The sequence below is a fragment of the Chlorocebus sabaeus genome, chromosome 10 (genome assembly GCF_047675955.1).
Source record: "Chlorocebus sabaeus isolate Y175 chromosome 10, mChlSab1.0.hap1, whole genome shotgun sequence".
Classification (NCBI taxonomy): Eukaryota; Metazoa; Chordata; class Mammalia; order Primates; family Cercopithecidae; genus Chlorocebus; species Chlorocebus sabaeus.
The window spans coordinates 89,261,950-89,288,629 of NC_132913.1; the positions used below are offsets into that span (position 1 = coordinate 89,261,950).

The 26,680-nt window shown below is 42.2% G+C and overlaps 1 protein-coding gene and 1 pseudogene across 6 annotated transcripts in view; both read left to right on the top strand.

Moving 5' to 3' along the window:
- CDK15 (cyclin dependent kinase 15) overlaps positions 1 to 22,773 on the top strand; it is a 93,208-nt gene extending 70,435 nt beyond the window's left edge. For 2 of the 6 annotated variants that reach the window (XM_007965866.3, XM_007965867.3), the window contains exons 12-14: positions 7,075 to 7,214; positions 18,187 to 18,329; positions 20,553 to 22,773. In XM_007965866.3, the coding sequence (XP_007964057.1) occupies positions 7,075 to 7,214; positions 18,187 to 18,293 (247 nt within the window). In that variant the 3' untranslated portion in view covers positions 18,294 to 18,329; positions 20,553 to 22,773. Of the gene's footprint in view, positions 1 to 7,027; positions 7,215 to 10,255; positions 15,949 to 18,186; positions 18,330 to 20,552 lie in introns of those variants that run through there. The other 4 variants (XR_005241468.2, XR_005241469.2, XR_012094267.1 and 1 more) reach the window with 4 other exon arrangements.
- LOC103217655 (large ribosomal subunit protein eL42-like) lies at positions 3,915 to 6,705 on the top strand (annotated as a pseudogene).
- Positions 22,774 to 26,680: the final 3,907 nt, after the last annotated feature.

A 26,680-nucleotide genomic window follows, 5' to 3' on the forward strand; every position in this document is an offset into this window, starting at 1 on the left:
AAAAAAAAAAAAAAAAAAAAAAAGGGAAGTAATGTTTAGAGGTGTTTAGAGGTATGTTGTCTAATACAGTAGCCACTAGCCACATATGACTGTTTAACTTTTAATTTACTTACATTTAAAATTCAGTTATGAGGCCGGGCACGGTGGCTCAAGCCTGTAATCCCAGCACTTTGGGAGGCCGAGACGGGCGGATCAAGAGGTCAGGAGATCGAGACCATCTTGGCTAACCCGGTGAAACTCCGTCTCTACTAAAAAATACAAAAAACTAGCCGGGCGAGGTGGCCCGCGCCTGTAGTCCCAGCTACTCGGGAGGCTGAGGCAGGAGAATGGCATAAACCTGGGAGGCGGAGCTTGCAGTGAGCTGAGATCCGGCCACTGTACACCAGCCTGGGTGGCAGAGCGAGACTCCGTCTCAAAAAAATAAAAAATAAAAAAATAAAAAAATAAAAAAATAAAATTCAGTTATGTTGCACTAGCTGCATTCCAAGGACTCAGTAGCCACATTGGAGTAGTGACTATGATATTGGACAGAGCAAAAATAGAATATCTGCATCATCATGGAAAATTCCATTGGCAGCATTAGCCTAGATTATCACATGGGAAAATTCTTGGCTCTGGGAAGGGCTCTGTGAAAGGGTTAATATTAGATGGGATATATACTATGTACCTAGCAGGGTGCTACATATATTATTACATTTAATCCTTACGGATGTCGTTCCCAGGTCAAAGAGGAGGAAACTGAGGCTGAGAGAAGTTAAGTAACTTGGCCAAGTTAGTCCAACTAAGTAAGTGGTAGAGCCAGGGTTCATCTGGTACCCGGGTCTCTGTGGATTTGGCTGTTGAATCAGGTTGCAGATGTGGCGAGTAACAAGCAGCCAAAGTGCCACTGGCTTTTCTACACAATCCCTACAGAGGTGTGGTGGAACCATTCACAGGCCTGCAGATGAATCCCCAGGGCTTGCTTGAGGTTTGATGGTGATCTAATTAATGTGGGCCTAGTAGGTACGCACTCACTCTTTTTTTTTTTTTTTTTTTTGAAACGGAGTCTCGCTCTGTCGCCGGGGCTGGAGTGCAGTGGCCGGATCTCAGCTCACTGCAAGCTCCGCCTCCCAGGTTCACGCCATTCTCCTGCCTCAGCCTCCCGAGTAGCTGGGACTACAGGCGCCCACCTCCTCGCCCGGCTATTTTTTTGTATTTTGTAGTAGAGACGGGGTTTCACCGTGTTAGCCAGGATGAACTCGATCTCCTGACCTCGTGATCCGCCCGTCTCAGCCTCCCAAAGTGCTGGGATTACAGGCTTGAGCCACCGCGCACTCACTCTTTAGATTGATTGGTAAATTGTAGGACAGCTTCTGCAATGTTTCTTCCTAGTATTGGATATATTTCTTACTGTGGGCATCTACTACATCCCAAACTGAGAACATTTAAAAAGTGCCTACTCTCTCCCTGCCCTGTTCCTCTTCCTGTAGGTCTAGGGGGAAAACCAAAGAACCCACTTGAGCTCATACTGACCAGCCTGTCCTGTACCTCGGAGGTCAGTGGCAGTGCTGTGAGTGGGAGACTTTTATACTCAGAGCCAGGCTGTGCTAGGAAATCAAAACTGCTGTCCCAGACCCCTGAGAACAACCAGATTTTAGAATTATGGAGTTAGTAGATGGTTAGTAGATGGTTAGTAGATGGTGTTTTACACAGTCACAAAACTCAATTTTCATTTTTTCTTATTGTTTGTGTTTCTATTCTGGACTTGTAAGATTACATGTAGCCGTCCTGGCCCCCAGCACATCTTTTAGGATTGATATACAATTTTAATTATTTTTATGACTTTTATAAGCAATGGGGCCTGTGGCAATTCAGGTGGGTTGGAATGAATTTATTATCCTTGCCCACAGGGATGAGCACTCTCTTAGGCTGCTGGCAGAAATGGAAATTGGTACAGCTCTTCTAGCTGATAGTATGAATCTACAGCTCTTCTAGCTGATAGTATGAATCAAATACTTTAACGTGTTGTATATATCCTTCAACCAAGGAACATCAATTCTAAGAATTTATCCTAAGGAAATATTACACAAACCCACAAAGATTTCTCTTTGAGAATATTTGTTACAGCATGATTTTAATAGTACTACCTCCATCCCAACAATAGAGGAAACAACTCAGATAGGAATCTAGCTCTGTAAATTATGGTATGCCTACATAATCGAATGATAACAGCCAGTAAAATTATGTCCTAGAAAGTGATTCAAAGTTATGGCAAGATGATCAAGGTAGTTAAATGGAAAAAGTAGGTTATAAGAGCATGTATAGTATGAACCCATTTTTGTGAAACAAAAACTATACCTGTCTAAAAGCAAAGGACTGAAGAAAACAAAGACCTCAAGCAATGGTGATTATCTTTGAGTAAAGAGGATTATCTCAGAGTGAAGGGCTAGTCATAATTTTCCTTCTCAATAAGTACTCTGCAATAAGTATGAATTATTTTGGCATTGGAACATTCTCACCTCTTGAAATGTTACTAGAAGGAGTGATTTATCATAGGATTCTTTATCTTTAATAGCAGATTCTCATTAATTAGATGGGTGGGTTTTCCTACTTCTGCAAGATACTCCTGGCATGTTTGGTAGTTAACATCACAAACCTAAGAGTAGGAATTCACATTTAGCTTATACGGAAAGGTGCTGGTAGGCAAATTAACATTTGTGATGTTCATTTTTTATATGCCAATGTTTATTTTTAAAGTAGGGCTTGTAACCAGTGGATAATTGTTCCAGTGGAAGTTAGAGGTGGTAGCCATGTGTACAACTATGAGAGTAATGGCAATTGGTAGCAAGCAAGGCCATAGGTGACAGGAAAAAGCATGATGATACAAACACGGAAGATGTCAGTAAATCATTTGCGCCCAAAAAGCAACATTTGTTCCCCCAGGACTCTTTTCTCAGCCTTGCAAAAAGAGCTCAATGTGCCATAGCAAGGCGGCAATCACTGAGGCGCTTGCCAATGGTCCTGCTACTAGTGCTGCCAGTGAAGGTTTGTGTTCATGTGGGGTGGAGTTGGCTTGTACAGGGGGGACCGACACACACTTGGCTCCTAGGAGGAAGAGCCTTCACCTGCCCACTTTGCCCTGGTGACCACCTCTGCCGGCGAAGGAGAAGAAGAAGCAATGTGCAGCAGTCATAGTTCAGAGGCTGTGAGACTAGAACAAGTCCAGAAACTACCAGAAGCCCTGAAACAACCCTGTGGGGAGGGTGAGGGTAGGTTCTCTTGGTTGAAATGGAAAATCCTAAAAAAGAGGTCCTTGTGTCACTGATTAGTACCTACTCTTCTTTTATTCATTCACCTGGTTTTAAAAAAACAAAAACAAAAACCTGTTCTTATTTTGTTTTTTTGAGGCAGTGTCTAGTTCTGTCACCCAGGCTAGAGTGCAGAGGCACAATCATGGCTCACTGCAGCCTCGACCTCCTGGGCTCAGGTGATTCTCCCGCCTCAGCCCCCGGAGTAGCTGGGACTACAGGTGCATGCTACCGCACCTGGCTAATTTTTGTACTTTTTGGTAGAGATGGGTTTTCACCATGTTGCCCAGGCTGGTCTCAAATTCCTGGGCTCAAGCGATCCTCCCACCTCAGCCTCCCAAAGTGTTGGGATAACAGACATGAGGCACAGCACTTGGCCAAATAACCTGTTCTTATAAGAAAAAGGGTGCCCCTAATACCCCTGTAAGCTCCATTAGCCTTTCTTGGATTCCCCAGACACTACATAAACACAGTCTAAGTAAAAACAATATATCTGCCATGCTAACACAAGTTTAAAACCGGTCTCCCAGCCTTCCCTGTCCAATCAGACTGTAGCCCCTCAGCCCCCACTACAGGGCAGTTCAGGAGCCACCTGTTATGGGTTAATGTTGGGGGAGTATGCGAGAGAACAAATCGCTGATTGGGGTGGGACTGTGGAGGTGGAAGCTAATAGATGCATTGCTTCTCACCACCTACCTGCTCTCCCCATGTCCAGAAGTTAGTATTTAACCAGAAAGCGTGAAGCCTGCAGAAACTGGATTCAGGGCCCAATTTTGGCACAAACTTCACCATACCACCCAATAGTGTGGGTGGACCAGCTAAAATTTGTTCATGAGATTACCCGAGTCTCCTTCCAGCTGAATCCTAGGCTCTAGTGATTTGTACTAACATTCTTCTTCCAAACCTCCATTTCATGGGCCCTAAAAAAGCTCTGCCTGCTTTCTGTGCCGATAGCGCTCACGCAAGCATGGTTAATGTCCCTAAAACCCGCTGGACTTTCTGTAAGAAGTGTGGCAAGCACCAATCCTTTCTGTAAGAAGTGTGGCAAGCACAAAGTGACACAGTACAAGAAGGGCAAGGATTCTCTGTATGCCCAGGGAAAGTGGCGGTATGACAGGAAGCAGAGTGGCTATGGTGGGCAAAGTAAGCCGATTTTCCGGAAAAAGGCTAAAACTACAAAGAAGATTGTGCTAAGGCTTGAGTGTGTTGAACCCAACTGCAGATCTAAGAGAATGCTGGCTATTAAAAGATGCAAGCATTTTGAACTGGGCGGGGTTAAGAAGAGAGAGGGCCAAGTGATCCAGTTCTAAGTGTCACCTTTTATTGTGAAGACAATAAAATCTTGAGTTTATGTTCAAAAGGAAAAAAAAACAAAACCTCTGCTGGACAGGATGCCCTGGATGACTGGATGAGGAATATATCTGCCAGACCTTCTTCAAGCCACAGCAAATGAGTAGACTTCTACCCGATTCCTTTTTCTCCTAACTGGCCTGGAAATTTGCAAGGATTTGGAAATTTGCAAATTTCTTCTCTATCTTGTCTATGAAGTAATTACTCCTGAGTTTGAAGGTGGTTATCTGTTTGCAGAAACAGTTTCGTGTCTTGGGAATCAAATAGCCCAAATTTGTTATGCAAATCTTATGCAAAAATTAGGTAAATTACAATTCTGGGCCAGGACTTCCAGCATCTCTGCATTGTAGCACCTGGAAGGGAAAGAATATCTGATCTTTCTTGCTTTAAGTCGGTAGGTGTATTTGAAATTAAGCAAGCCCATCTATATCTGCTTAACTGGGGATTTGCTGTGGTGTTTCGGGGCCACACAACTTAATTCTGAATGTCAGACATCAGTCCCATGAGCAGCTGTCCTCTGGGATGTGCAGTTTTCCCTCTTGTGCCTTTCCAGTTATAAACCTCTGTGTGTGTTGTGGAGTTGGGTGTACGTAAATGATTGGCATTAGATTAGCAAAGACTTTCAAGCATTGTAAGTAAATAGGAAACATGAAGACCCACAAGCCACTCTCCCCAGCTTCATGTCAGGCCTCTCTCCCCATTTTTGTCCTGGGCCAGCCAAGTGGCCTGATTCCCTTCTTTAAACTCTGGCTTCTCCCTCCCACTCTAGGGTCTGTATGGGTACCACAGATCCCTGTCAGCAAGGCCTGCCTCTTGCCTGCCCTCCTTTCTTCAACTCTCAGCTCAAATGCCACTTCCTCAAGAAATCCTTTCCTGACCACCTCTTCCCATTCTAGGTCAGGTATTGAGGCTATCTTAACCCTTAAAAAAAGATCAACTTGAGGATTTGTCCTTACTGTGATTCAGGTACTTAATTATCTCTCTGCCTCTGCTCCATCTCAGGAGAACCAAAATGTTATACCTGGGCTGCTATAACTAACCTTAACTGGGTAATTGCCAATTAATAGAAATGTATTTCTCACAGCTCTGAAGCCTGGGAAAACCAAGACCAAGGTGCCAGCAGCTTAGGTGTTGGGCAAGAGCTCTCTGCTTCACAGATGGCACCTTCTCACTGTGTCTACACAGGGCAGAAAGGGCAAAAGGGCTCTCTCAAACCTCCTTTATAACCCAATTACCTCCCAACGTTCCCACTTTCTAATACTATCACTTTGGTAATCAGGTTTCAACATAAATTTGAATTTTGGAGAGATACAAACAGTCAGACCATAGGATTCTTTTCTTCACAGTTGTACTTAGACATCTGTGTGATAATTTGATGAACATCTGACTCCTCTATCTGAGCTGCCAGAAGACAGTCTTGTCCTGTGTCTCCCAAAGCCAACCACTTACTAGCACAGAGTAGTTGCTCAATAAATGAATTTGCTCATCTCCAGATATATATTTCAACATAAGGTCAACTTGAGGATTTATCCTTACTGTGATTTAAGTACTTAATTATTTCTCTTCCTCTGCTCCATCTCAGGGGAACCAAGAGAGTTTTCTAGCTAATAAGCCTGGCTGAGCTTCAGAAATACTGCAAACAAGTGTATTTTCTACCCAAACTTCACCCTCCAGAATCACCTCTTTAGAATTCTGTGCTTTTCCCCTCCAGATTTCTGTGCTTGCCACCCTTGGAGTCCAGAGCCTCAAACATGTTTTTTTGTTTGTTTGTTTGTTTGAGACAGAGTCTTGTTCTGTCACCCAGGCTGGAGTGCTGTGGTGCAATATTAGCTCTCTGCAGCCTCTATCTCCCAGGCTCAAGCAATTCTCATGCCTCAGCCTCCTGAGTAGCTGGGATTACAGGTGCACGCCACCACACCCAGCTAATTTTTATGTTTTCAACAGAGACAGGGTTTCACCATGTTGGCCAGTCTGGTCTCGAACTGCTGGCCTCAAGTGATCTGCCTGCCTCAGCCTCTCAGAGTTCGATCATATTTTGAATCAAGCCTTTCTACTTGGTTGGGCTGCAGTGTTCCTCCAAAAAGAATCCTTGATTCTATATTTCTGTTTATAATAATATATATTACTACATATTTCTGTTTATAATATATTTCTGTGTCTTTTATGTGTCCATGGTGCCCAGACACACGGTGGAGGGCAGGGGAGCTGAGTGATAGAATGAGAAGATTTTTCTCCTTCAACTTAGTAACAGGACAGTCAGTCAGAGTTTAGTATGGGGGTTACTTTTCCACTTGCCATCAATTTTAGCAATTCCAGGAAAATTCTACTTAAAATCTAAGTCTAGCCATCTCCTTTTCTTTACTTTTTGTTTTTCTCCCTTTGTTTTCCAGAAGGGAGGCTGCTGGAGAAACTCTATTTTTCTCCCCCACTTTTCCAGGCTGGGCAGGGTTCCTGAAGCTGAAGACCTGGCCTCCCAGATGCTGAAAGGCTTTCCCAGAGACCGCGTCTCCGCCCAGGAAGCACTCGTTCACGATTATTTCAGTGCCCTGCCATCTCAGCTGTACCAGCTTCCCGATGGTGAGCGAGGAAGTGTGTGCCTGTGTGCGTGCGTGAGTGCATGTGCGTGACTGTGTGTGTGTAAGTCTTGGTGTCTTAAGTAGTTTGCCTCAGCACTGGAGAATCATAGCATTTACCCCCAGGAGTGAAGTTAAAGATCCATTTGCCTGGGAGAAGCAAGATACGACCCAATCTTGTCTGAGTTTTGCATGAGCTTCTCTCAAACTCTGAAGCACTGGTGGGGAGAGGTTACAAGGACCTCTTTGTAATGGTCCAGACATTTCACAGGTACACATTTACACTCAGAAATTGGATGAGATGGACGTTGTCTCTGAGTTGTTTGCCTTAGCTACCATCTGCCAGGAAGCCACACCAGTGTTTCTAACAAGACTCTTCTCCCTTTCTGCAGAGAGTAAGATGATAGGTGAAGCGGATATGTCCTGAGAGGGAGCTGGGCCTTTCTTGATTGGTAACAGCAAGCTGCAGAAGGCAGTGCCGGGGTGGGGTGCTGGGGGAAGGGAGGCCTCCTCCCAGGCTACCCACCTCCTGTAAACACAAGTTACCCTGGAATCAGCCTTTGCTGCCTGGGCCTGAAGTCATCTTCCAAATCTGAAATCTGCTGAGGGATCATGTGGTTGGAACTGCCGTCATGTTTCTCGGACTGTGGCCAGGAAGGGTTACAGGAGGATGTGGGCAGTGGTCATGGGGGACTATCCTTAGGTGAGGTTTATTTGAAAAAATCCACCATTCAGCTAAAAATAGTTTTAGGAACAAGGGACAAGTAGACAGGAAAAGCAAAGCTACTAGGAAAGTAAAACAGAAGAAGAGAGAGAAGCAGCAAGGGTTGGTTTTAGAAGTCCTAAGCCAGAGAAAAGAAAGCTTAGGAGGGAGGGCCTAAGGGCTGGGACTGGGATGAGGACACTGGAAGGGATGTGGGGAAGTGGTGATGGGGTGCCGTGAGATAAGGATGGGGACAGGGTGAGGAGCTACTGCCCAAGAGGTGTGGAAACAGCCTGGTCCGCCTTGCCAGAGTTTGCAGACGCAGCTCCCCTGTGTCTAGGACATCATCCTGCAGCAGTCCAAAGCGCTTAGTTTGGGACTTGTTGAGGCATTCTATTTTATGACTAAAGTGAGTCATTTAGGATCTCCAAAAATAACCATAATCATACAACTGAGGTTAATGTCTTACTTAACCCTGAAGAAAGAGTCAGTCATTAGTATTTATTAAATTGCCATTAAGTGTCAAGAACATATTAAGTGCTATAAAAAGTGGAGGAAAACAAGAGACTTGTCCTTGGCCTCCAGGATCTTACGAAGTGGGAGGAAAAGAGGGCGAGGAAGAGGAAACGGGGCACCCTCGCACACATATCAGCACAAATCATATCTAAACAGCTAAAAATCTGTGCATAATCAACTGCAGATGTGCAGAGACTATGTGTGTGTTGAAGGCAATTCTTTGGAGGAACAAGAATAATTCAAATGAGATGGATTAGACTGGAGGTGAATCTGAAGTGGAATTTGGAAGGAGGAGAGAGGCAGGGGTTAGCATATGGGTGGAACAAAAGACATTGCAGGCAGATCCACAATTCTCACTCCCTTCCTGGTACCTCTGCCCCCACTTCAGCCCCATTCCTCCCCGGCCACTCCCATCCCAATCCCCTCTTCCCAGTCCAAGCTTCTAGATTGTTCCTTTTCAGCTTTCTCCTCTCAGGCTTGGGACTTATAACTCTACTACTTCATGCAAGTGTACACGCTTGGATGTACACACACACACACTCTCCCTTCTCTCCACTTAAAGAAACTTGCCCCATTGGCCCTCCTTTAGGATCTGTTATTCCACATGCTGAGAATTGCTGGGGATCTTCAAAGATTTCTAGGCTCCAACTTTTGCCTGACGCAGGTTGATTAGGAAGAAACACTCACTGTCCAAACTGATGTGTTGTTAGAAACGTGGGTTTTGATTTTTCCTGGCTGATCCAAAAGCAAAGCCACCAACAGAGGGGCCCTGGTGCATGGATGTCTAGGGTTGTGTGTGTATGTGTGTATATGTGTGTGCGTGCGGGTGTGTGTGTATGTATGAGAGACAGAGAGAGAGAACAATCTGTATTCCTTCCCTGTTCACCCAGTCACAGAGCCCAAATCTACTTTGACACTTTTAGAAAAATGAAAAGATGGAATCTTGCAGGAGGCTGCCTGCACTAGTGGGGGAGACCAGGAGTGCTCACAGCAGGAGGGAAGTTGACTTTTCTTTATACATATAGGGGTTTTTCCATGCAGAGTTTAAATTATGCCTGATAAAAGGAGTTTCGTGGATGTTTCAGTTCTTTCAAATTCTCCTGGCTTCCTCCCAATTAAATGAGGTTTGTCAAAGCCACAGGGCTCTGCTGCTGCTGCCTCGGCGGACAAGCATTTCCTGCAGCGACATCTCGAATCCCCGAGGGAGAAGATGAAAGGGCCGGTGCCAAGAGACAGGGAAAGGCGGGGGCAAGATTGGGTGTGTGTGCCTCTGTGTGTGTGCTCGTGCACTCATGTGTACGAGCATATGTGTGTGCTTGTGTATGTGTGTGGCAGGGTGGTGGGCATGTAGAAATATGTATAGAGACAGATGGACAAGTAGATAGAAAAAGCAAAGCTACCAGGAAAGAAAAATAGAGGAAGACACAGAAGCAGCCAGGGCTGGTTTGTGCACCTTCGTGACAGTGGCCCTCACCACCAGCACATAATCTACTAAGAGATGCGGTCCTTGGCCTGGCAGTGCCAGCCTGCTTTTTCATTGCCCCTGGCAATGAGCCTTTATTAACAGCCTCCTTTGCAGACAGAGTGTACCAGTGGGTAATCACAGTTCCCAACCTGCAGGGACATAGAAACTCCATCTCTGAGGAGGGCTGCCCCAGGCATGAGAATTGTGCAAAAATCGGCATGCTCTTGTGAGTGATTTGTAAGGAGAGTTTCTCTGCCATAATTATGCAAGAAATTTTGCTCTCTGGTGGCATTTTAGTATACAATTATTTAAGGGCTTATATTTATATCATTATTTTATTCTGGTTTTCTTCTGGTTGCAGGATAACAGAGTTGTCACTTTAAGATACATTCTGTTTCCCCTTTGATCTGGAAGATGCCAGCTCTTATTGTCTGCCCTCTAAAGAAGATAATTAAAGCATAAAGCCTGGGACTGGTAAATACGTGGAGAGTGGAAGGACAGCCTAAATCCCAGTGCAGGAGCGGCATAGAAATTCCACACAAAATGAAAGAATTGTTCCAGTCCATCTCTATTTTCATGACGCTGAGAAGTCCCGAACAACACTTTCCCTAGGTTGGGGCAGTATGCTTAGAGTCAAAGGGCATTTATCAGGGGGTTATTTGCCATGAAAACCAGGAATTCCAGGATTAGTTTCCTTTTGGACAGCACCTGAAGTGGAAAAGTGTGAATATTAGAATGGCAAGCGTGTGGGAACTTCTGCCAAGTTCTGACATTTTCCCTCATTGACTCGTGAACACCTGAAGAAACACTTGTTGAAGGAGAAATTATTGGTAGTCCCTCTCAAAACACAGCCAACGGCAAGCTAATTGCTTTTGCAGATGGCCAAGGAGTCTCTCTTCCCACTCAGACATCGGCTTATGGCCACACTTGTGGTCCTCGTGGCTGAGCCAGCAGGGCAGGACGTCAGCTGGAGCAGCTAGGACCTAAAATTAGGCCCTTGGCAACTCTCTAATCTTAGCTGCAGGTTCAGCTTCTTCATTTAATTCCCTTTGCCCTCAGCATGAACTTGGGCTCTGGGAAAGGAACACTGTTTAATGATTTGGGGGTGGGGGTAGTAGAAAATCATTAAGCTGCCCCTTCTCAGAACTGGCTCCGCTCTGTTCTTGCAGGAAACCTTCCAAAAGTTACCCTTGGAAAGTTAAGACTGATTTTGGAACCTAGCCATTTTGAACTACAGACACTGATCCAGAAAAGTATTTTTTATCTGAGGCAGTAAATGACACGTGATTTAAGAGTCTGGTCCTTAAGCCATGGTCCTTGATCGTCAGGACATCAAAGGCTGTCTCTCTTTCTCTCTCTCTCTCTCTCTCTGGGTTGGTCCCATTTTGCTTGTTAGCCAAGTCTCATACTTGAGTCTCCCATTCCTTCCTGAACTAAATCCCTTTCTCCTTTAAAACGGGTTTTAGCATCTTAGGGGGAAAAAATCTTAAAAGCTTGCAATTGTTTCACAAGTAATTTTGCAAAAATGCTGTACCACAGGCCCCATTGTTAGCGTATACTTATGTACACATAGGGATGGAAGAAAGCATGGCATCTACCTCTACCTTTGATCACACCACCCCGATATCTATAGTTCTTCAGCGTGCCCCATTGCCCTGTTAAAATCTGAGTTGTATTTTGTTTTGGTTCAATGAAAGAACTTCAGGCCTCTTCTTTGAGTGTTGTCTCCTTAATATATTCGAAGGTCCCTATGATATCACTTCCCAAAGGCCACTTTAGGCTGAATTCCTTGAACTTTTGTTTCTGAATGCAAATTCTGTTTCTCCCACTTTTTAGTCATTTTGTTTTATTGTTCTCTTCTGAATCTGTTCCAATTCTTTTGCTTATGTCTGAGAATATGGAGGCAGCTTAGACTCAAATTTCTTGCATGGTGGGAGAATCATGTTCCATTCATTCATTGGAGGTTTACTGAGTGTCTATGAGGTGCGATATTAAAGGATACAAAAATGAATTCGTCATGGACCCTGTCCTCAAAGAGCTTACAGTCCTTTAGGAAATAAGACAAGTATATAAACAGCTGCAGATCAAGTAAACAAATAAAGTGCTCTAAGTGTTCGAAGGAGGTGAGATTAACTCCAGCTGTGGGGATCCAGGATGATTTTATGAGTGGGCCTTGAAAGATGATGGGTCTGGATGATTGGGGAGGAAGGGCATACGGGGAAAGGAATGTCATGTTCCTCTCAATACCATCTAAGATCATTCCGAAGTTGTCTTATTTTTAATAATAGTGGCTCAGTCTTAACTCATATGCCATTGTAGTTTTTCTTACCATCATATGCCTTTTTGCAACAATTTAAACATTCTTTAACATGTACTAATCAAGCTTAGTTTCACTCTAAATGCTTCCACATAATTTCAGACCTATTCTGTTTATTGGTTTTATTGTCTATTCTATTCAAAGTTGAACCAGAATATTTTGTCATTCTATGAGGCCAGGTTTCAGGGACTGGGGATTTTGGAAAAGAGGGAAGGAAGAGTCTCAGTCATTCTCTTGACTCTATGCTACTTCTAGGAGTTTGTAACATAACTCAGACCCATCTGTCCACCTTTTGAATCCTCCATCAATCAGCCCTTAAGAAGCAAATTTGGAGATGTCCTCCATAACACACTTCCTCACCTTCTATGCACAAAGTTGTTCTCAATCCATTTCAATACATTAAAGGAGATACTGGGTTGAGACATGGTTTATGGGGTTGCATAGCATTGTGTTGCTCGGAGAAGTCTGGGAAAACCGACTCCCTCAGCCCTACCAAGCCCTTAAGCTGGTTAAATTTGTTACGTTCATGGCTGAGTCTCCAAGTAAAGATAAATAATTCAGAAAAGAGTTATATATAAAGACTACTTATTCCATACCTTCATTATATAGATGAATCACTGATGCCCAGGGAAGAATAATCGTACCTGCCTTTTATTGGACATCTATATGGTTTATATAAATTATCAATCTGTGTACTAATTGGTGAGGCTGGAATTGTTATCCTCATATTACAGATTAGACAGCTGGAAGTGAGGTAGGGTAATTGCTTGAAGTCACACAGAAAGTTGTAAAGCCAAGATTTTACTTCAAATCCAACTCCTAAAAGCTACTCCTTTCTTACCATTCATTGTTCTTGCTGAAGATCCCATAGGAACTTAGCTGCAAAACCAAGATTAGAACCAAGATCTTGATGTCCAGTTCTGTGCTCCTCCCACTCTCTCATGTACTGTGTTTATTTTAAAGCTTTTCTGGGAAAGATTCCACACATCCCCAGGTAGCGTATTTAATATCTCACAATTAAGAGGGCTCAATTTATGTTGAATAGAGATTTACGCCCCAAAACCAACTTCTTCTTCAATGCCATCTTACCTTAGTTTCTTTTCTTTTCTTGTAATAATATATGCAATCAGCCTTGAGTTTTAAGATTTTTTTTTTTTTTTTTTTTTTTTTGAGATGGAGTTTTGCTCTTGTTGCCCAGGCTGGAGTGCAATGGCATGATCTTGGCTCACTGCAACCTCCATGTCCCAGGTTCAAGCGATTCTCCTGCCTCAGCCTCCCAAGTAGCTGGGATTACCTGCCTGTGCCACCTTGCCCAGCTAACTTTTGTATTTTTAGTAGAGACAGGGTTTCACCATGTTGGTCAGGCTAGTCTCAAACTCCTGACCTCAGGTGATCCGTCTGCCTCGGCCTCCCAAAGTGCTGGGATTACAGGTATCAGTCACCTGGTCCGGCCAAGATTTCTTAATCAGTGGTGATAATTGTTTTTGTTTCACCGGTAACTCATTCAGGTGAAACTCATTCAGTTTTATAAGACAACATCAAGGAATCCAATGGAAAATGAGGTGAAGGCATAAAATAGCAATTTATACAAGAGGAAACAAAAAGAGCACAGCAACACATGGAATAAATTGACTGCTTTACTAGGGATAAAAAGTACAAATAACCGTTAAATTAGTTATTTTTTCCTGTAATCTAATAGCTCCCAGTGTTTGTGAGATTACGGTAAAATGATTCTCTGCTGATGGTAGTGAAACTTTTGCAAAGTATTATAGCATGCATATCAGGAGCCATAAAAATGATCATACCCTTACACCCTATGCCTTTGTTCCTGGAAATTATCCAAAGAAATAATTGAATAGGGGGAAAAACCCTAAGACCTAGATTAATGAAAATGTTCATTGCAGTGTTGTCTATAATGTTTTACAATTTTTTGAATAAAAAGAAGCAATGTAACTGTTAAACACCAGAGAACCAATTGGACAAATGTTGGTGTATTGACTCAACATACAGTACTATGTAGCCATTTTAAATGATCATTAATAGAAGTGTGTGATATTATAAAAGTTCTTATGCTATAACATGAGCTATAAGAAACTAGAATACAAAATTGCATATTACAATTGACCTGTGAAAATTAATATGCACATGAACAAAACCGAAAGGTAGTGTACAAAATAAAAATGCTCTTCTAGTTTAGTGGGGTTGTAGGTCATTTCTTTTCCTTTCTCAGAGCTTTCTTTAAACTGGTGTTATATTGTCTTAGTTGTTTAAAAGAATAGGTTAAAACAAAACAGCACAGGCAGTCTGAGCTGGGGATTGAGAGTTAAAGGACCTGAGTTTTCTTCTTTTTTGTTTCCCAACATAATGTGTTTTGGCTGTCATAAACCTCAGTTTCTCCATCTGCACGATGGGTTAACACTAGTTTTCTTTACCCCAAATTGACAGAATATTTATTTTTATAATACTTTTAACTCATTGAATGCAAGGATTCATATAAATTTGGTCCTGGGAGAATGAAGGGCAGGAGGGAAAGGAAAAAATAAATAGGCATAATTAATTTTAAAAGGAAAGATCATCTGCTTTAATCGGAAATGTATGTGTACTGTGCCCCTAGTCAGAGTTTTAAGTGCACTTCGTGTTAGTTAGCAACTTCAATTTAAAGTGCTGTGTGATCCTCTGGGCTTTGAAGATATGAAGCCTCTATACATACACATGAGCTAAAATTACCGCATAATCACGAGGATGTGTGCACTTTGAATAATTAAATGCACTAAGCATCTCCAGCTGATGGATTGATGATGTGGGAGAGTAGTGCAAAAACCACATGACACGGAAGATTACAAGACATTTTGAAATGATAGCTGAATTTTCAACCTTTTTTTTTGTGTGTTTGCTTGTGCTTTCTCTTTTAGCCATTATGGTCAAGTAAAAGAGATCTGATTATCTTGTTTCCTGTGAAAGGTTATTTAGCCCCTCAATCCCATTAAGTCACTTTCTGCACTCCAGTGCACTGAGCCTTGGTCGGGTTATCAGCCCAGGAAGAGTAAATGGAGACACCAGGATCGGATTTCTAAAGGAAGGAGAGTTAAAGCAAAGTTTGAAAGGGGTGACAGCCAACAGCCATGAGCTTAGGAACTCAATTAGACTAAAAAGACAACTATCTCATTATCTCGTTCCGAAATGATCTAAATACATAAGAATCTAAAAGTTTTAAATAAACTTGTCCTGCCGACTGTCTAGATGACTGAATTCCCCTTCTCAAAAAATTTTTAAACACCCGCTTTCATATTTATTTATTCTAAGCGTGAAGCAGCTGTGATAATTATGCTGTCAGCCTTGGGAAGCTAATGAGGAGCCACCAGAGTGGAAGGTTTTGCATTTATGAGATTGCTGAAGGAGAGCCGTGTACAGCTTTTTTCGTTTTTTCTTTTTCTTTCTTTCTTTCTTTCTTTCTTCCTCCTTTTTCTTTTTCTATGAGTTGGGAAGGAGAGTCTGGCAGTCCACAGCCAAATTGGAATCCTTTTGATTAACCGGTTGCCTTCCCAGCATGTTCTGCCAGATAATGTCTGTCTCTCTCTCTCTCTCCCCCTGCTTTTGAGGAGCTGCTGCTTTTAAGGGGCAAGGAAGCCGAAGGGAAATCCCAGCTTTTCATGCCGCTGTCCCCAAGGCAAGAGGATACTTCTCCCCGAGAGAAGTTCCCCAAATGGTTTGGATTTGAGTTGATTTGGGAATAATTGGTAAAGTATACGCACTGTTTATTTTAGCCGTTTAACTGTCTATTCTATGACAAGATCTAAAAGTAGAATACAAAATTGCATATTATAATGTCCTTGTGAAAGAGTCTTATACATATCAACAAATGGTATGATAGCTCCCCTTTCCAGCCTAGCCAATATGCAATTCCAAATACAAGAAGACCAGACAGACCCCAGATTACCCACAGCATTTAAGGGCACGAGTTTAGGCCAGGCGAGGCAGAGCTGGCAAGTTTATTTCTTTTTTTTTTTTTGAGACGGAGTCTCGCTCTGTCGCCCAGGCTGGAGTGCAGTGGCCGGATCTCAGCTCACTGCAAGCTCTGCCTCCCGGGTTTACGCCATTCTCCTGCCTCAGCCTCCCGAGTAGCTGGGACTACAGGCGCCCGCCACCTCGCCCGGCTAGTGTTTTGTATTTTTTTTAGTAGAGACGGGGTTTCACCGTGTTAGCCAGGATGGTCTCGGTCTCCTGACCTCGTGATCCGCCCGTCTCGGCCTCCCAAAGTGCCGGGATTACAGAATTGAGCCACCGCGCCCGGCCTAGCAAGTTTATTTCTTCCCTTTGGGTGTGAGCAATTTCCAGCAAACAGTATTATTAAGGCATTTTATGCTTTTGGTGCACTAAGGACAGAAGCCTCTCTTTTTGTTAAATTGTGAGATATTTTGAGCAACCCAGGTTTATGCAAATTGTGAACCTGGGAAAAGCAATGCCCAAGTGGAAGGGGGCCCTGAGCAAATTTTGTGGATGTGCTTTGACGACAATGTGGCTGCTGCCTCTTGCTATTTTTCTCAGATATCTGCGCTAATACTTGTAACAATGGCTACCATTTATTAAAAACATATTGTGTATCAGAAACTAACACAAGGTGTTTTGCATATATTGTCTTATTTAAACTTACAGCAATCTGCCAGGAAGTTTTATTTTCCCCACTTTTCAGATAAGCCCCTTGCAATGTCAGCTTTTGGAGGAGTTGGCCCATAGCTTTAGTGTAGTGAGCATTCAGGAGTAGCAAGCACTCAACAAACACAGGCACTTGGGAAAATGTGAACTGCCAGTATTCTGAGCTAACCAAATACCTGATTTGGACGTCAAAGGTAGTATATATATTTTCAAATGGTTGGGTTTTTTTGTTTGTTTTTTTGTTTTTGTTTTTGTTTTCAATTTGGAAGTTGCACCTTAGAGTCTATATAAATAGATTTCCAGCTGGGCACCGTGGCTCACGCCTATAATCCCAGCACTTTGGGAGGCTGAGGCAGGTGGATCACCTGAGGTCAGGAGTTCAAGACCAGCCTGGCCAACGTGGTGAAACCCTGTCTCTATTAAAAATACAAAAATTAGCCGGATGTGGTGGTGCTTGCCTGTAATCCCAGCTACTGCAAGACTGAGGCAAGAGAATCACTTGAACCTGTGAGGCGGAGGTTGCAGTGAGCCAAGATTGCACCATTGCACTCCAGCCTGGGCAACAGAGTGAGACTCTGTCTCAAAAAAAAAAAAAAAAAAAAAATTGCCTAATGTATCTAATAAGATTGGAAACTTTCTAAAACGTATCTAGCTCAGTGTGATGCTCATTGTCTATCACTCTCTAACTAACATCACCCTCCAACGTCCGGACTCCTTGACATGACATTAGCTCCCTTCACCATCTGGTTCCGACCATTTTTCCAACTTTATCTCCCAGTCTGTCTTGTTCTAACCATGAAAGATGACTTGCAGTTCCCTCAAACACTTTTCTTCCTTCATGTCCTTTCTCATGCTGATCCCTCAACTGGGAATATCCTCCTTGGCAGTCCTTTACTATAGAGGGCATAGTCATCCTTCAGGTCTCAAAGGGCACCTTGTCTATGCTCTCCTTGTCCATATACTTGGAGGGAGGGGTTATCATAAGCCTTTGTTTGTGCCTCACTTTTGGTCCTTGTTTGTATGTGTATGTGTGTGTTCCTCCCAGTTTTATTCCTATTTTTATCATCTTCAACACATAGCATATTGCCTTGCACAAGTGTTCACTTGGTAAATATGCATTAAATTGAATTAAATAGAAGGCACTTGCCAACTATTGGGTTCAGTAAAGTGAGTCATCTGTGAGTCAGTATGAATTATTAGTAAATAAGTCTGGCTCATGCTTTGACATTTCTTCAGGTGACAAATATTACAACAGACAAAAATATACCACAAAAGATCCCAGGAAATAACATATTGGTGCTTCTCTCTTTTCATTCCTACAGAGGAGTCTTTGTTTACAGTTTCAGGAGTGAGGCTCAAGCCAGAAATGTGTGACCTTTTGGCCTCCTACCAGAAAGGTCACCACCCAGCCCAGTTTAGCAAACGCTGATGAAAAGAAAGGGCGAGATCACCAAGGTTCTTCCAGGTAAGTGGTTGCAACAGCGAGGTTCCTTATGGACAAAATTGAAGCGCAATTGGTGCCAAGTGGAGAGGACATTGCTCAGGGATTCAGAGCACCTCTGTGCTGTTTCTAGTTCTTCCTCGCCAACTCTAGGACAGGTGGCCTTGCCTCTTCAGGCCTCCACTGCCTGGGCTGGGCAAAGAGAATAATTACATGCATTGCCTGTCTCTCCCACTCCTGGAGCAGGGATAAAGTTCCTAAGACAGAACTTCCAAGCTTCCTCATCAGTGTGAAATCTTCAGCTGACACAGGTGGGATGAAGGATTAGAACTGTTTTCCCTTAACTAGGGAGTTCTCACTGTCAACTGACAGGGCAAAATTTGTCCTGATAAGGGTAACCAACTGTCCAAGTTTTCCCCAAGACCAAAGGGTTTCCTGGCTGTAGGATGCTCAGTACTAGAATTGGCACAGTCCTGGGTAAACCAGGATAGTTGGTCACTTCTGTGGCACAAATTACCTTCCAGGGTAATCTTGAGTAGGAAGTGGTGCTGTGAATGATTTTCCTAAAGCCGCTATACCCCTTAAATGAGTACTGCTAGCAGGCCCAGGAAGCCAGATGGGACAACTCCAAAAGTCACCGTAGTATAGACAACCCTGCAGATGTCTCAAGAGCACTTCCCATCCTGGGGCTTCCATGATGGTAGATGGAATCAAGATAGAGGAATCAAGGTAGAGCCCACATGCAGAGCCTGCCAGCCAGCCTGCCCGCCCGTTAGGTGACCCTGGCTATATCCCAAACCACAAGCATTATCCTATGATTTGGCCACCCATTTGACAACCACAGCTTGGCCATGCTTCCCAGGGGCCTAGATGGTAACCACTGGCATCTCCCTACACACCCCCGAACACTATCACTCACATGGCTGGATTCACTCTTCATTCTTTCTTTTGATCTCTATCTTTGGCTGTCACAATTTAAAGGCATATACACATTAAAGATATCTGCTTCCTGGCTCTTCCAAGATCATTGTCTTGTCTTCAAAGAGCAGGGAAGTTTTAAAATTATAGCTGATCCTCAGAGCATTTTATGAAATACCTAAGTTTGTATTTTGACAGCACACATTTAGAATTACAATTGGTAATATAATATGGTATTTCCCAAGCAAAATATTCTCTAGAGCAGAGCTTTCACTGTATAATTATTTTAAACCCGCTAGTTACAAGGACAGAATGAACTTTAGCCGCATTCTGTGAAGTGGAGGGCTTACCCTTCATAAAATTATCAAAGACACTAATGGAAATGGACTCAGATGGTGGTGCTCCATTAACATTATTATTATTTCTATTGTTGTTATTTTATTTTCTTAAGCAACTGGAAGGTAGGGAGATAACCTTACCTTTCTGATCTACAGTGACCTTCCACAAAGAATTGTTACCTGTAGACATAAATTGGTCACAATAGAAAATCAATTAAATGCAGCGTGTCAAGCTTGTGGGCTGCACCAGCAATTGAAGAAGGGAGAAGGCAGATTTCGCCTCTGCTGGAGTAATCTCACGATGTCCCTAGGCCTTGGTACGAATATAAGGAGATAAAACCGAGATGAGCCACAAGAGGGAAAAGCTAGAGCAATTAAACTGTTTAATAAATGGCTTGGGATCAGCAAAATCTAGAGTGCTAGAGTTAAAGAGACTAAAAGCAGTAATCACATGGACACTTGGGGCCTGTAAATCTTTTCCAGTGAATTGAATTTATGTTAAAATATTCACTTTTCAGGAGAGTCAAAATGTAAATTGGGGTATTAGGACTTCGTAACTGGCAGCAATGCCTCAAAATTAAGATTCTTGAAAGAGCTTCAAAATGTTGGTTTCAGGCAGGGAAAAAATGTATACTAATGTCTACAACAGAGAAATAGAGGGGAACTAAAATTTACTGGATAGATACTACACACCAGGCAATACAGTAAGGGCTTTACACCTACTCTTTCAAAGCTCAGCATGCTTTGAGCAGTCGGTGGTGAGTTACAATGATAGTTTATAGAATCTATCTGGAGATAGATTTTGATTATTTGTAAAGCTTTCTCAGTTCTTATAACCAGGGTTAAGATGCTGCCTCCCTTATGCTTTATCATTACGTTTTCTATTAAGATATATAATGCCATCAATAACTTTGCAATGTTTAACTATTTTCCTTCATCAATACTCTGTTGTTCATTATTTTGATTGTGTTTATTTTTCATTCACTTCCAGGGCTGTATTTCTGCAGTTTTGATTTTCATTTGCTTCAGCCTACTAAGAAGTTTCAAATATAACTCTACACTGAACAAGGGGTTTTATGCCCTCGCCTATGACCTGGAATAGTTTAAATATGATGTTCGAGGCAACACTACATAATACTGGAAGAAAACGCAATGGAAGGTTATTGCTATTGTCATTTGCCTAGAATTTAAGTGATTGATTTTTAAAAATTAGACATAAACTAAGATAGTCTGAGAAGAGGACTTCTGAATAATTTCATTCATTTTGCCATTTGATAAGAGATTCCTGGGCTAGAAGGTTGATTTCCCAAAAAGACAGATAAGAGACTGATAATATGACAAGAATCTGGAGACAGAGCTGGTGCTTACAGAGACCTGCCACTCCTGTGTTCGCTTACAGTGTCTCCCAACAAAAGGATTTCTGTGGCAAAGAGAAAACTAGTCTAAAGTTTAGAAAAGTCTCCAGGGAAGACGGTTTCTTGGAAAACATTGTCAACAACAGGACTTCCTGAGGACTATTTATTATTATTTCATAGGGGGCACTTCCTCACTCGCTAAAGTGGATTATCAGAACATACTACCACCCAACCCATATTTTAGGAGTTTGGATTTGGCTGCTGATTAGAATTGAATTTCAGGCTATCTCCTCCTACTGAATCTTAATTGTCTGTGATGATGGCAACAGTGATGGGGAATCTAAGCACTGGTTTGATGGTGGAGATATTGAATAAATAGATGGGAGCAGAGTTCCAAAGATATAATGTAAGCCCTGTTGCACCACCACCACCACCACCACCACACACACACACACACACACACACACACACACCCCTCAAGTAAAATGAGAGATCTGTCTTAGCTAACATGTGTGCCATTTTATACAATGACTCCTTCTAAAAGAAGCCAGGGAAACTCAAATCACTTCTGTCTATGGATCATCTCAGGAAATGTAGTAGCCTAGAAACCAGAGACCTCTGTATATTCTTTGGAAGAACGAAGATGAACTAATTAAGAGAGAATTAAAAAATAGTAACTATCCCCCAATGTCTGAGATGGGAAAAGGAAAAAGACACATGGGTAGCCCAAATCAACCTGCCTGAGTAAGTATTTGATTTTAGTAAGGCATTTGACAAAGCCTGTCCAACTATACCGGAAAGATGAAACAGTGTGGGTTGGGTGATGGAGCAGATATATGTACCCAAATCATGGTAGTTATTTAACCCAGAGAAAGGCCAGCCATGGTGTGCTACAACGTTCAGTCTTGAGTCCTATTCTGGTCAAATATTTTTATTAATTAGTTGAATAAATCAGAGTACTTGGACAATTTATTCATACAACTGCTTAGAGTAAGTACTATTATTATTGATTTATGACTTCCATTTCACAAAAGGCGAGACTGAGGCTCAGTGAAGTTAAATAACTCCTTCATAGTAGCATGCCAGACTTAAGATGCAAACCTCAGACCTGGCTCTCCAACGTTCCTGATACCTATCAAATTTGGAGAATATATAACTCTTGCAGAGGCAGCTGCTATTTAGTATTGGATCATGATTCAAAAGACACCTTGCTAGAAGCCAATGAACGGCAGGCCAAAGCAACACTTATTTCCATCAAATTTCATCTGACTTAAATTCTTACACTTTGGGCTACAACTTTAAAAAGGCTGTGACTTAGTGGAAATTGACACTTTTAAGTACAATATGAATTAATAGTATAATTTTGCTGTCCCCCAAAGATAATGCTAGTACCAATTGAAAGCTCAGGGATGCTACCGTTGACGCATCAGCAAGAGTTCTTGAGCAGCTTCACCTGTCCATCAGTACACTGAGTTCCCACAACAGGAGTGGGATTCCTCTGCCTCCCTGAAGATATGAGAGCTGTAGGAGGGATTCCCATGTTGGAGGTTAGAACAGCTGACCTCCAGTGTCCCATCTAATTCCAAGATTCTCCAATAATGAGTTTGGAACAGCTGTGGACAGACTATACTTGGAATTATGGTTAGATACTATTGCTGCAGGAATGGATAGACAAATTAGGTTTTTTAAAAATTGATATTATTACGTGGAAGTTGACAGAATTATCCTCTTTATAATGGAAGATACATTATGCTTATGCATATGCATATACATTATGCATATGATTATGCTTGTGCTTCCTTCTTTAATGGATTTACCTATTCAAAAGCTTAATAAAAAGTATAAGACTCTAAAACATTTAAATCTTTCATTTCTCAGTTTTATCAAATAAACATTCCTGGAATTTGTGCATATTTTTTCATCCCAAGTTTTTGTTGTTTCTTCTGTATAGACAAACATCAGACTTTTAAAAACATAATTTATTTTTGTTCAGTTTGAGGCACTAGTTATTTTAGTGATGCTTACTTAGACACTAGTGCTATTCACCTAATATTTCTGTCTTCTAGGCATCCATAATGCGGTGGCACTTCTTGGCTCTCGGATGGGTGGATACGGCCATGTGGTTAGTTCTAGCCAATGAATTGTGAGGGGAAGTGATCTGTGTCACTTCTGAGCCAAGCATTCATTTGATTGTCAGCATAAGACCCTCCAAATTTCTTTTCTTTTTTTTTTTTTTGTTTTGTTTTTTGAGATGGGGTCTCACCATGTGGCCTAGGCTGGTGTGCAGCGACTATTCACAGGTTATGATCATGACACACTGCAGCCTCAAACTCCTGGGCTCAAGCAATCCTCCTACCTCAGCCTCCCAAGTAGCCAGGACTACAGGTGTGCACCACCACATCTGACTCAAATTTCTTTTTATTTTTCCCTCGGTTCCAGTGACCAGGAGTGTTTAAGATGATCCCAGAATGAGGAGATGTAGAATAGAGTTCCCGGATGACATATGATGAAGGTGTGGTGGAAGAGAGAAGTCAAACTTTATTGTTTTAAGCCACTAAAGTTTAAGATGAACCCAGAATGAGGAGATGTAGAACAGAGTTCCTGGATGACATATGATGAAGGTGTAGTGAAAGAGAGAAGTAAAACTTTCTTGTTTTAAGCCACTAATATTTTGAGGTTATTTGTTACTATAGTATAACCTAGTCTATCCTGACTGCTACCAGGACACATAAAACACACACCTGCACTATCCAACGTGGTAGCTACTAGGAACATGTGACTATTTATATTTACATTTGAATTAATTATTAAATTAAATTTAAAAATCAGTTTCTCAGTCAATGTTCAATAGCTCAGAGGCTGGTGGCTGCCATATTGCATGATGCAGCTACAGAACATTTCTATTATTGCAGAAAGTTCTATTGAACGGTGCTGACATAGAGTGTCAGGATTTATGTGAAAGTTGATAGTGATGTCTTCTACCATTTCTTGATATTTTAAGTGTGCATTTAATAACACCTTGAAGTTAGTCTCGAAAGGTTTTGCCTTTTAAAAATAAAATCTCTGAGAGCCTCCAGTGGATCCTGGAAGAAAATAAATCACTCTGAAAAGTTACACTTCTTGAACCAAACAACTCAGAAGGTCTTTTCCTGAAGGTTACATTGACAGAGAAGATGAACACCTTTTGTTTAGTTTTGACACTTTTCATTAATAAATTCTGAGGGCAGTTTTATTTTAGTCCATCCTCCCTGATTTTCTGCACGTTTTCTACTTCTAACTCTTCTCTATCCCTAAGTGGGTTGATGTGCACCTGATATAAGATCTCATGTGCTCAGTAATGAAATCATCCAAGTTTATTATCATCCTTGTACACAATTGTTTCTATTGTAAGAACTATTAATATCATTGGATATTACAAGAAAATCTTGTAAGTAGACCAAAATGGAACTAAGATATAAAATAATCCTTCTCATTAATTATTCAACAAACATCCAGGCAATAGAAATACAAAGATTAACAGTTTCCCTAAGGATCATATAGTCTAATGGAGAATTAGCTTTAAATAAATATAAGATCCAATGACAACATATCAATCTACCCTGTCACAGAGGAGATGATGTAGGCTTTGTCTTGAAGGGAGAGTGTGCCAGGCAGACAATTGAAGGGATAAGAAGATCCCCAATGTAAGGGTGTTATAGAAAGGACAGGAGCTGGGAGAGGTAACATGAACCTGTATTTCCAGCTACTCAGGAGACTGAGGTAGAAGGATCCCTTGAGCCTAGGAGTTTGAGGCTGCCTGGGCAATACAGCAAGACTCTGTCTCTAAAAAAATAATAATAAAACTAATAAAAAAGAAAGAACAGGTTGTTTTGGGTTGTAAGGAATTGAAAACCCCAATTCAATGGCTTAACCCACAAGGGTATTATTTTACATAAGAAGCCTAGAAGTAGGTGGTTCCAAGATTGATTCATTTAATGGGTCGATGACATCACAGGGACATAGGGTCTTTCTATCTTTCTTCAGTGCATCTTCAGTGTCCTTCATTGCCTTAGTCCTCAGGCTGGTTCCTATCGTGGTCACAAGATCCTGCCACAATTCCCAGCATCACATGCAGACATGTCTACATCCAGTTGAAGAAGGGACCATCTTTTCCTGTATGCTTCATTTTAAAAGAAAGCACAGGCCGAGAGCAGTGGTTCACACCTGTAATCCCAGCACTTTGGGATGCTGAGGCAGGTGGATCACGAGGTCAGGAGTTCAAGACCAGCCTGGCCAAGATGGTGAAACCCCATCTCTACTAAAACTACAAAAATTAGCTGGCTGTGTTGGCAGGTGCCTGTAATCCCAGCTACTCAGGAGGCTGAGGCAGGAGAATCGCTTGAACCTGGGTGGCAGAGGTTGCGGTGAACCGAGATTGTGCCACTGCACTCCAGCGAGTGAGACTATCTCAACAACAACAACAACAACAAAAAGAAAGTACAATTCTCTTTATATCTTACTGATCAGACTGTCACATACCTGCTTCTGAAATGCTAGCAAGGGGAATTGTACCTTGGGAAAGCTCGTATTTAGAGCATGGAGATGGAAGAATCAACAAAGGAGACAAAGCATTAGTGGTTAGAAATTGGTAGAAAGGGGAGGTGTTGCGAGGAGAGGGGAGGAACTAGAACCATTCTGTGTGACAGAAGTTAACAAGAACGTTCCAAGATTGAGTAGCCTGCAGAGAAAACCGTCAGGAAGGTGCAAAGAAAGGCCGTGGATTTGGGAGGCTACCGGTCCTTGGTAGCCTACAAGGGAGCAGCTTCTGTGGCATGGTGGTCATAGAAAAGCATGATGGATTAAAGAGACATTGACAGGTATGAAAGCAGGATCAGGGAATATCTTTCAGAAATTCTTGCATAAAAGGATAGGAAAGATGGAGGACTCACTACAGCGTGGAAGGACTGATAGGTTTTGTGTTTTGTTTGGCATAGGAGAGATTATACATTTTTATGAGCTGAAGAAAAAAGAAAGAAGTTGAAGAATCAGTGGATAATCCAAAAATACCAGGCATGATCCCTTCTTGAGTTCTTGCCTGGCTCGTCCCGCTGCCTAGAATTCCTCTTCCAAATATCCACAGAGCCAACTCTCTTGCCTACTTCAAACCTTTGTCTAAATGTCCCCAGTTGGTGAAGCCTACCCTGGCCACCCTATTTAATGGGCCACTAATTTGGAAGCCTCCTGCACACCAATCCCCCTTAACCTGCCCGATTTTTCTAAAGCATCTTATCACTTGTTGTCGTGCCCCATAATAGATTTACCAATTTATAATATTTATTGTTTCTATCTCCCCCCAGCTGGAATGTAAGCTCCATGAGGATAGGAATCTGTTTTATTTTATTTTATGTACATTTTTTTGAGATGTAGTCTTGCTCTTCTCACCCAGGCTGGAGTGCAATGGCATGATCTCAGCTCACTGCAACCTCCGCCTTCCAGGTTCAAGCAATTCTCCTGCCTCAGCCTCCCAAGTAGCTGGGATTACAGGCATGTGCCACCATGTCCGGCTAATTTTTGTATTTTTAGTAGAGATGGGGTTTTATCATGTTGGCCAGGCTGGTCTCAAACTGCTGACCTCAGGTGATCCACCTGCCTTCGGGTGAGCCACCACCTCCGGCCTAGGAATGTGTTTTATTCACTGGTGTATCTCAAGCACCTTGAACACTCTCTTGCACGTAGCAGAGTCTAAGTAAACGTCTTTTGAATGAATGAATGAATGAACTCTACC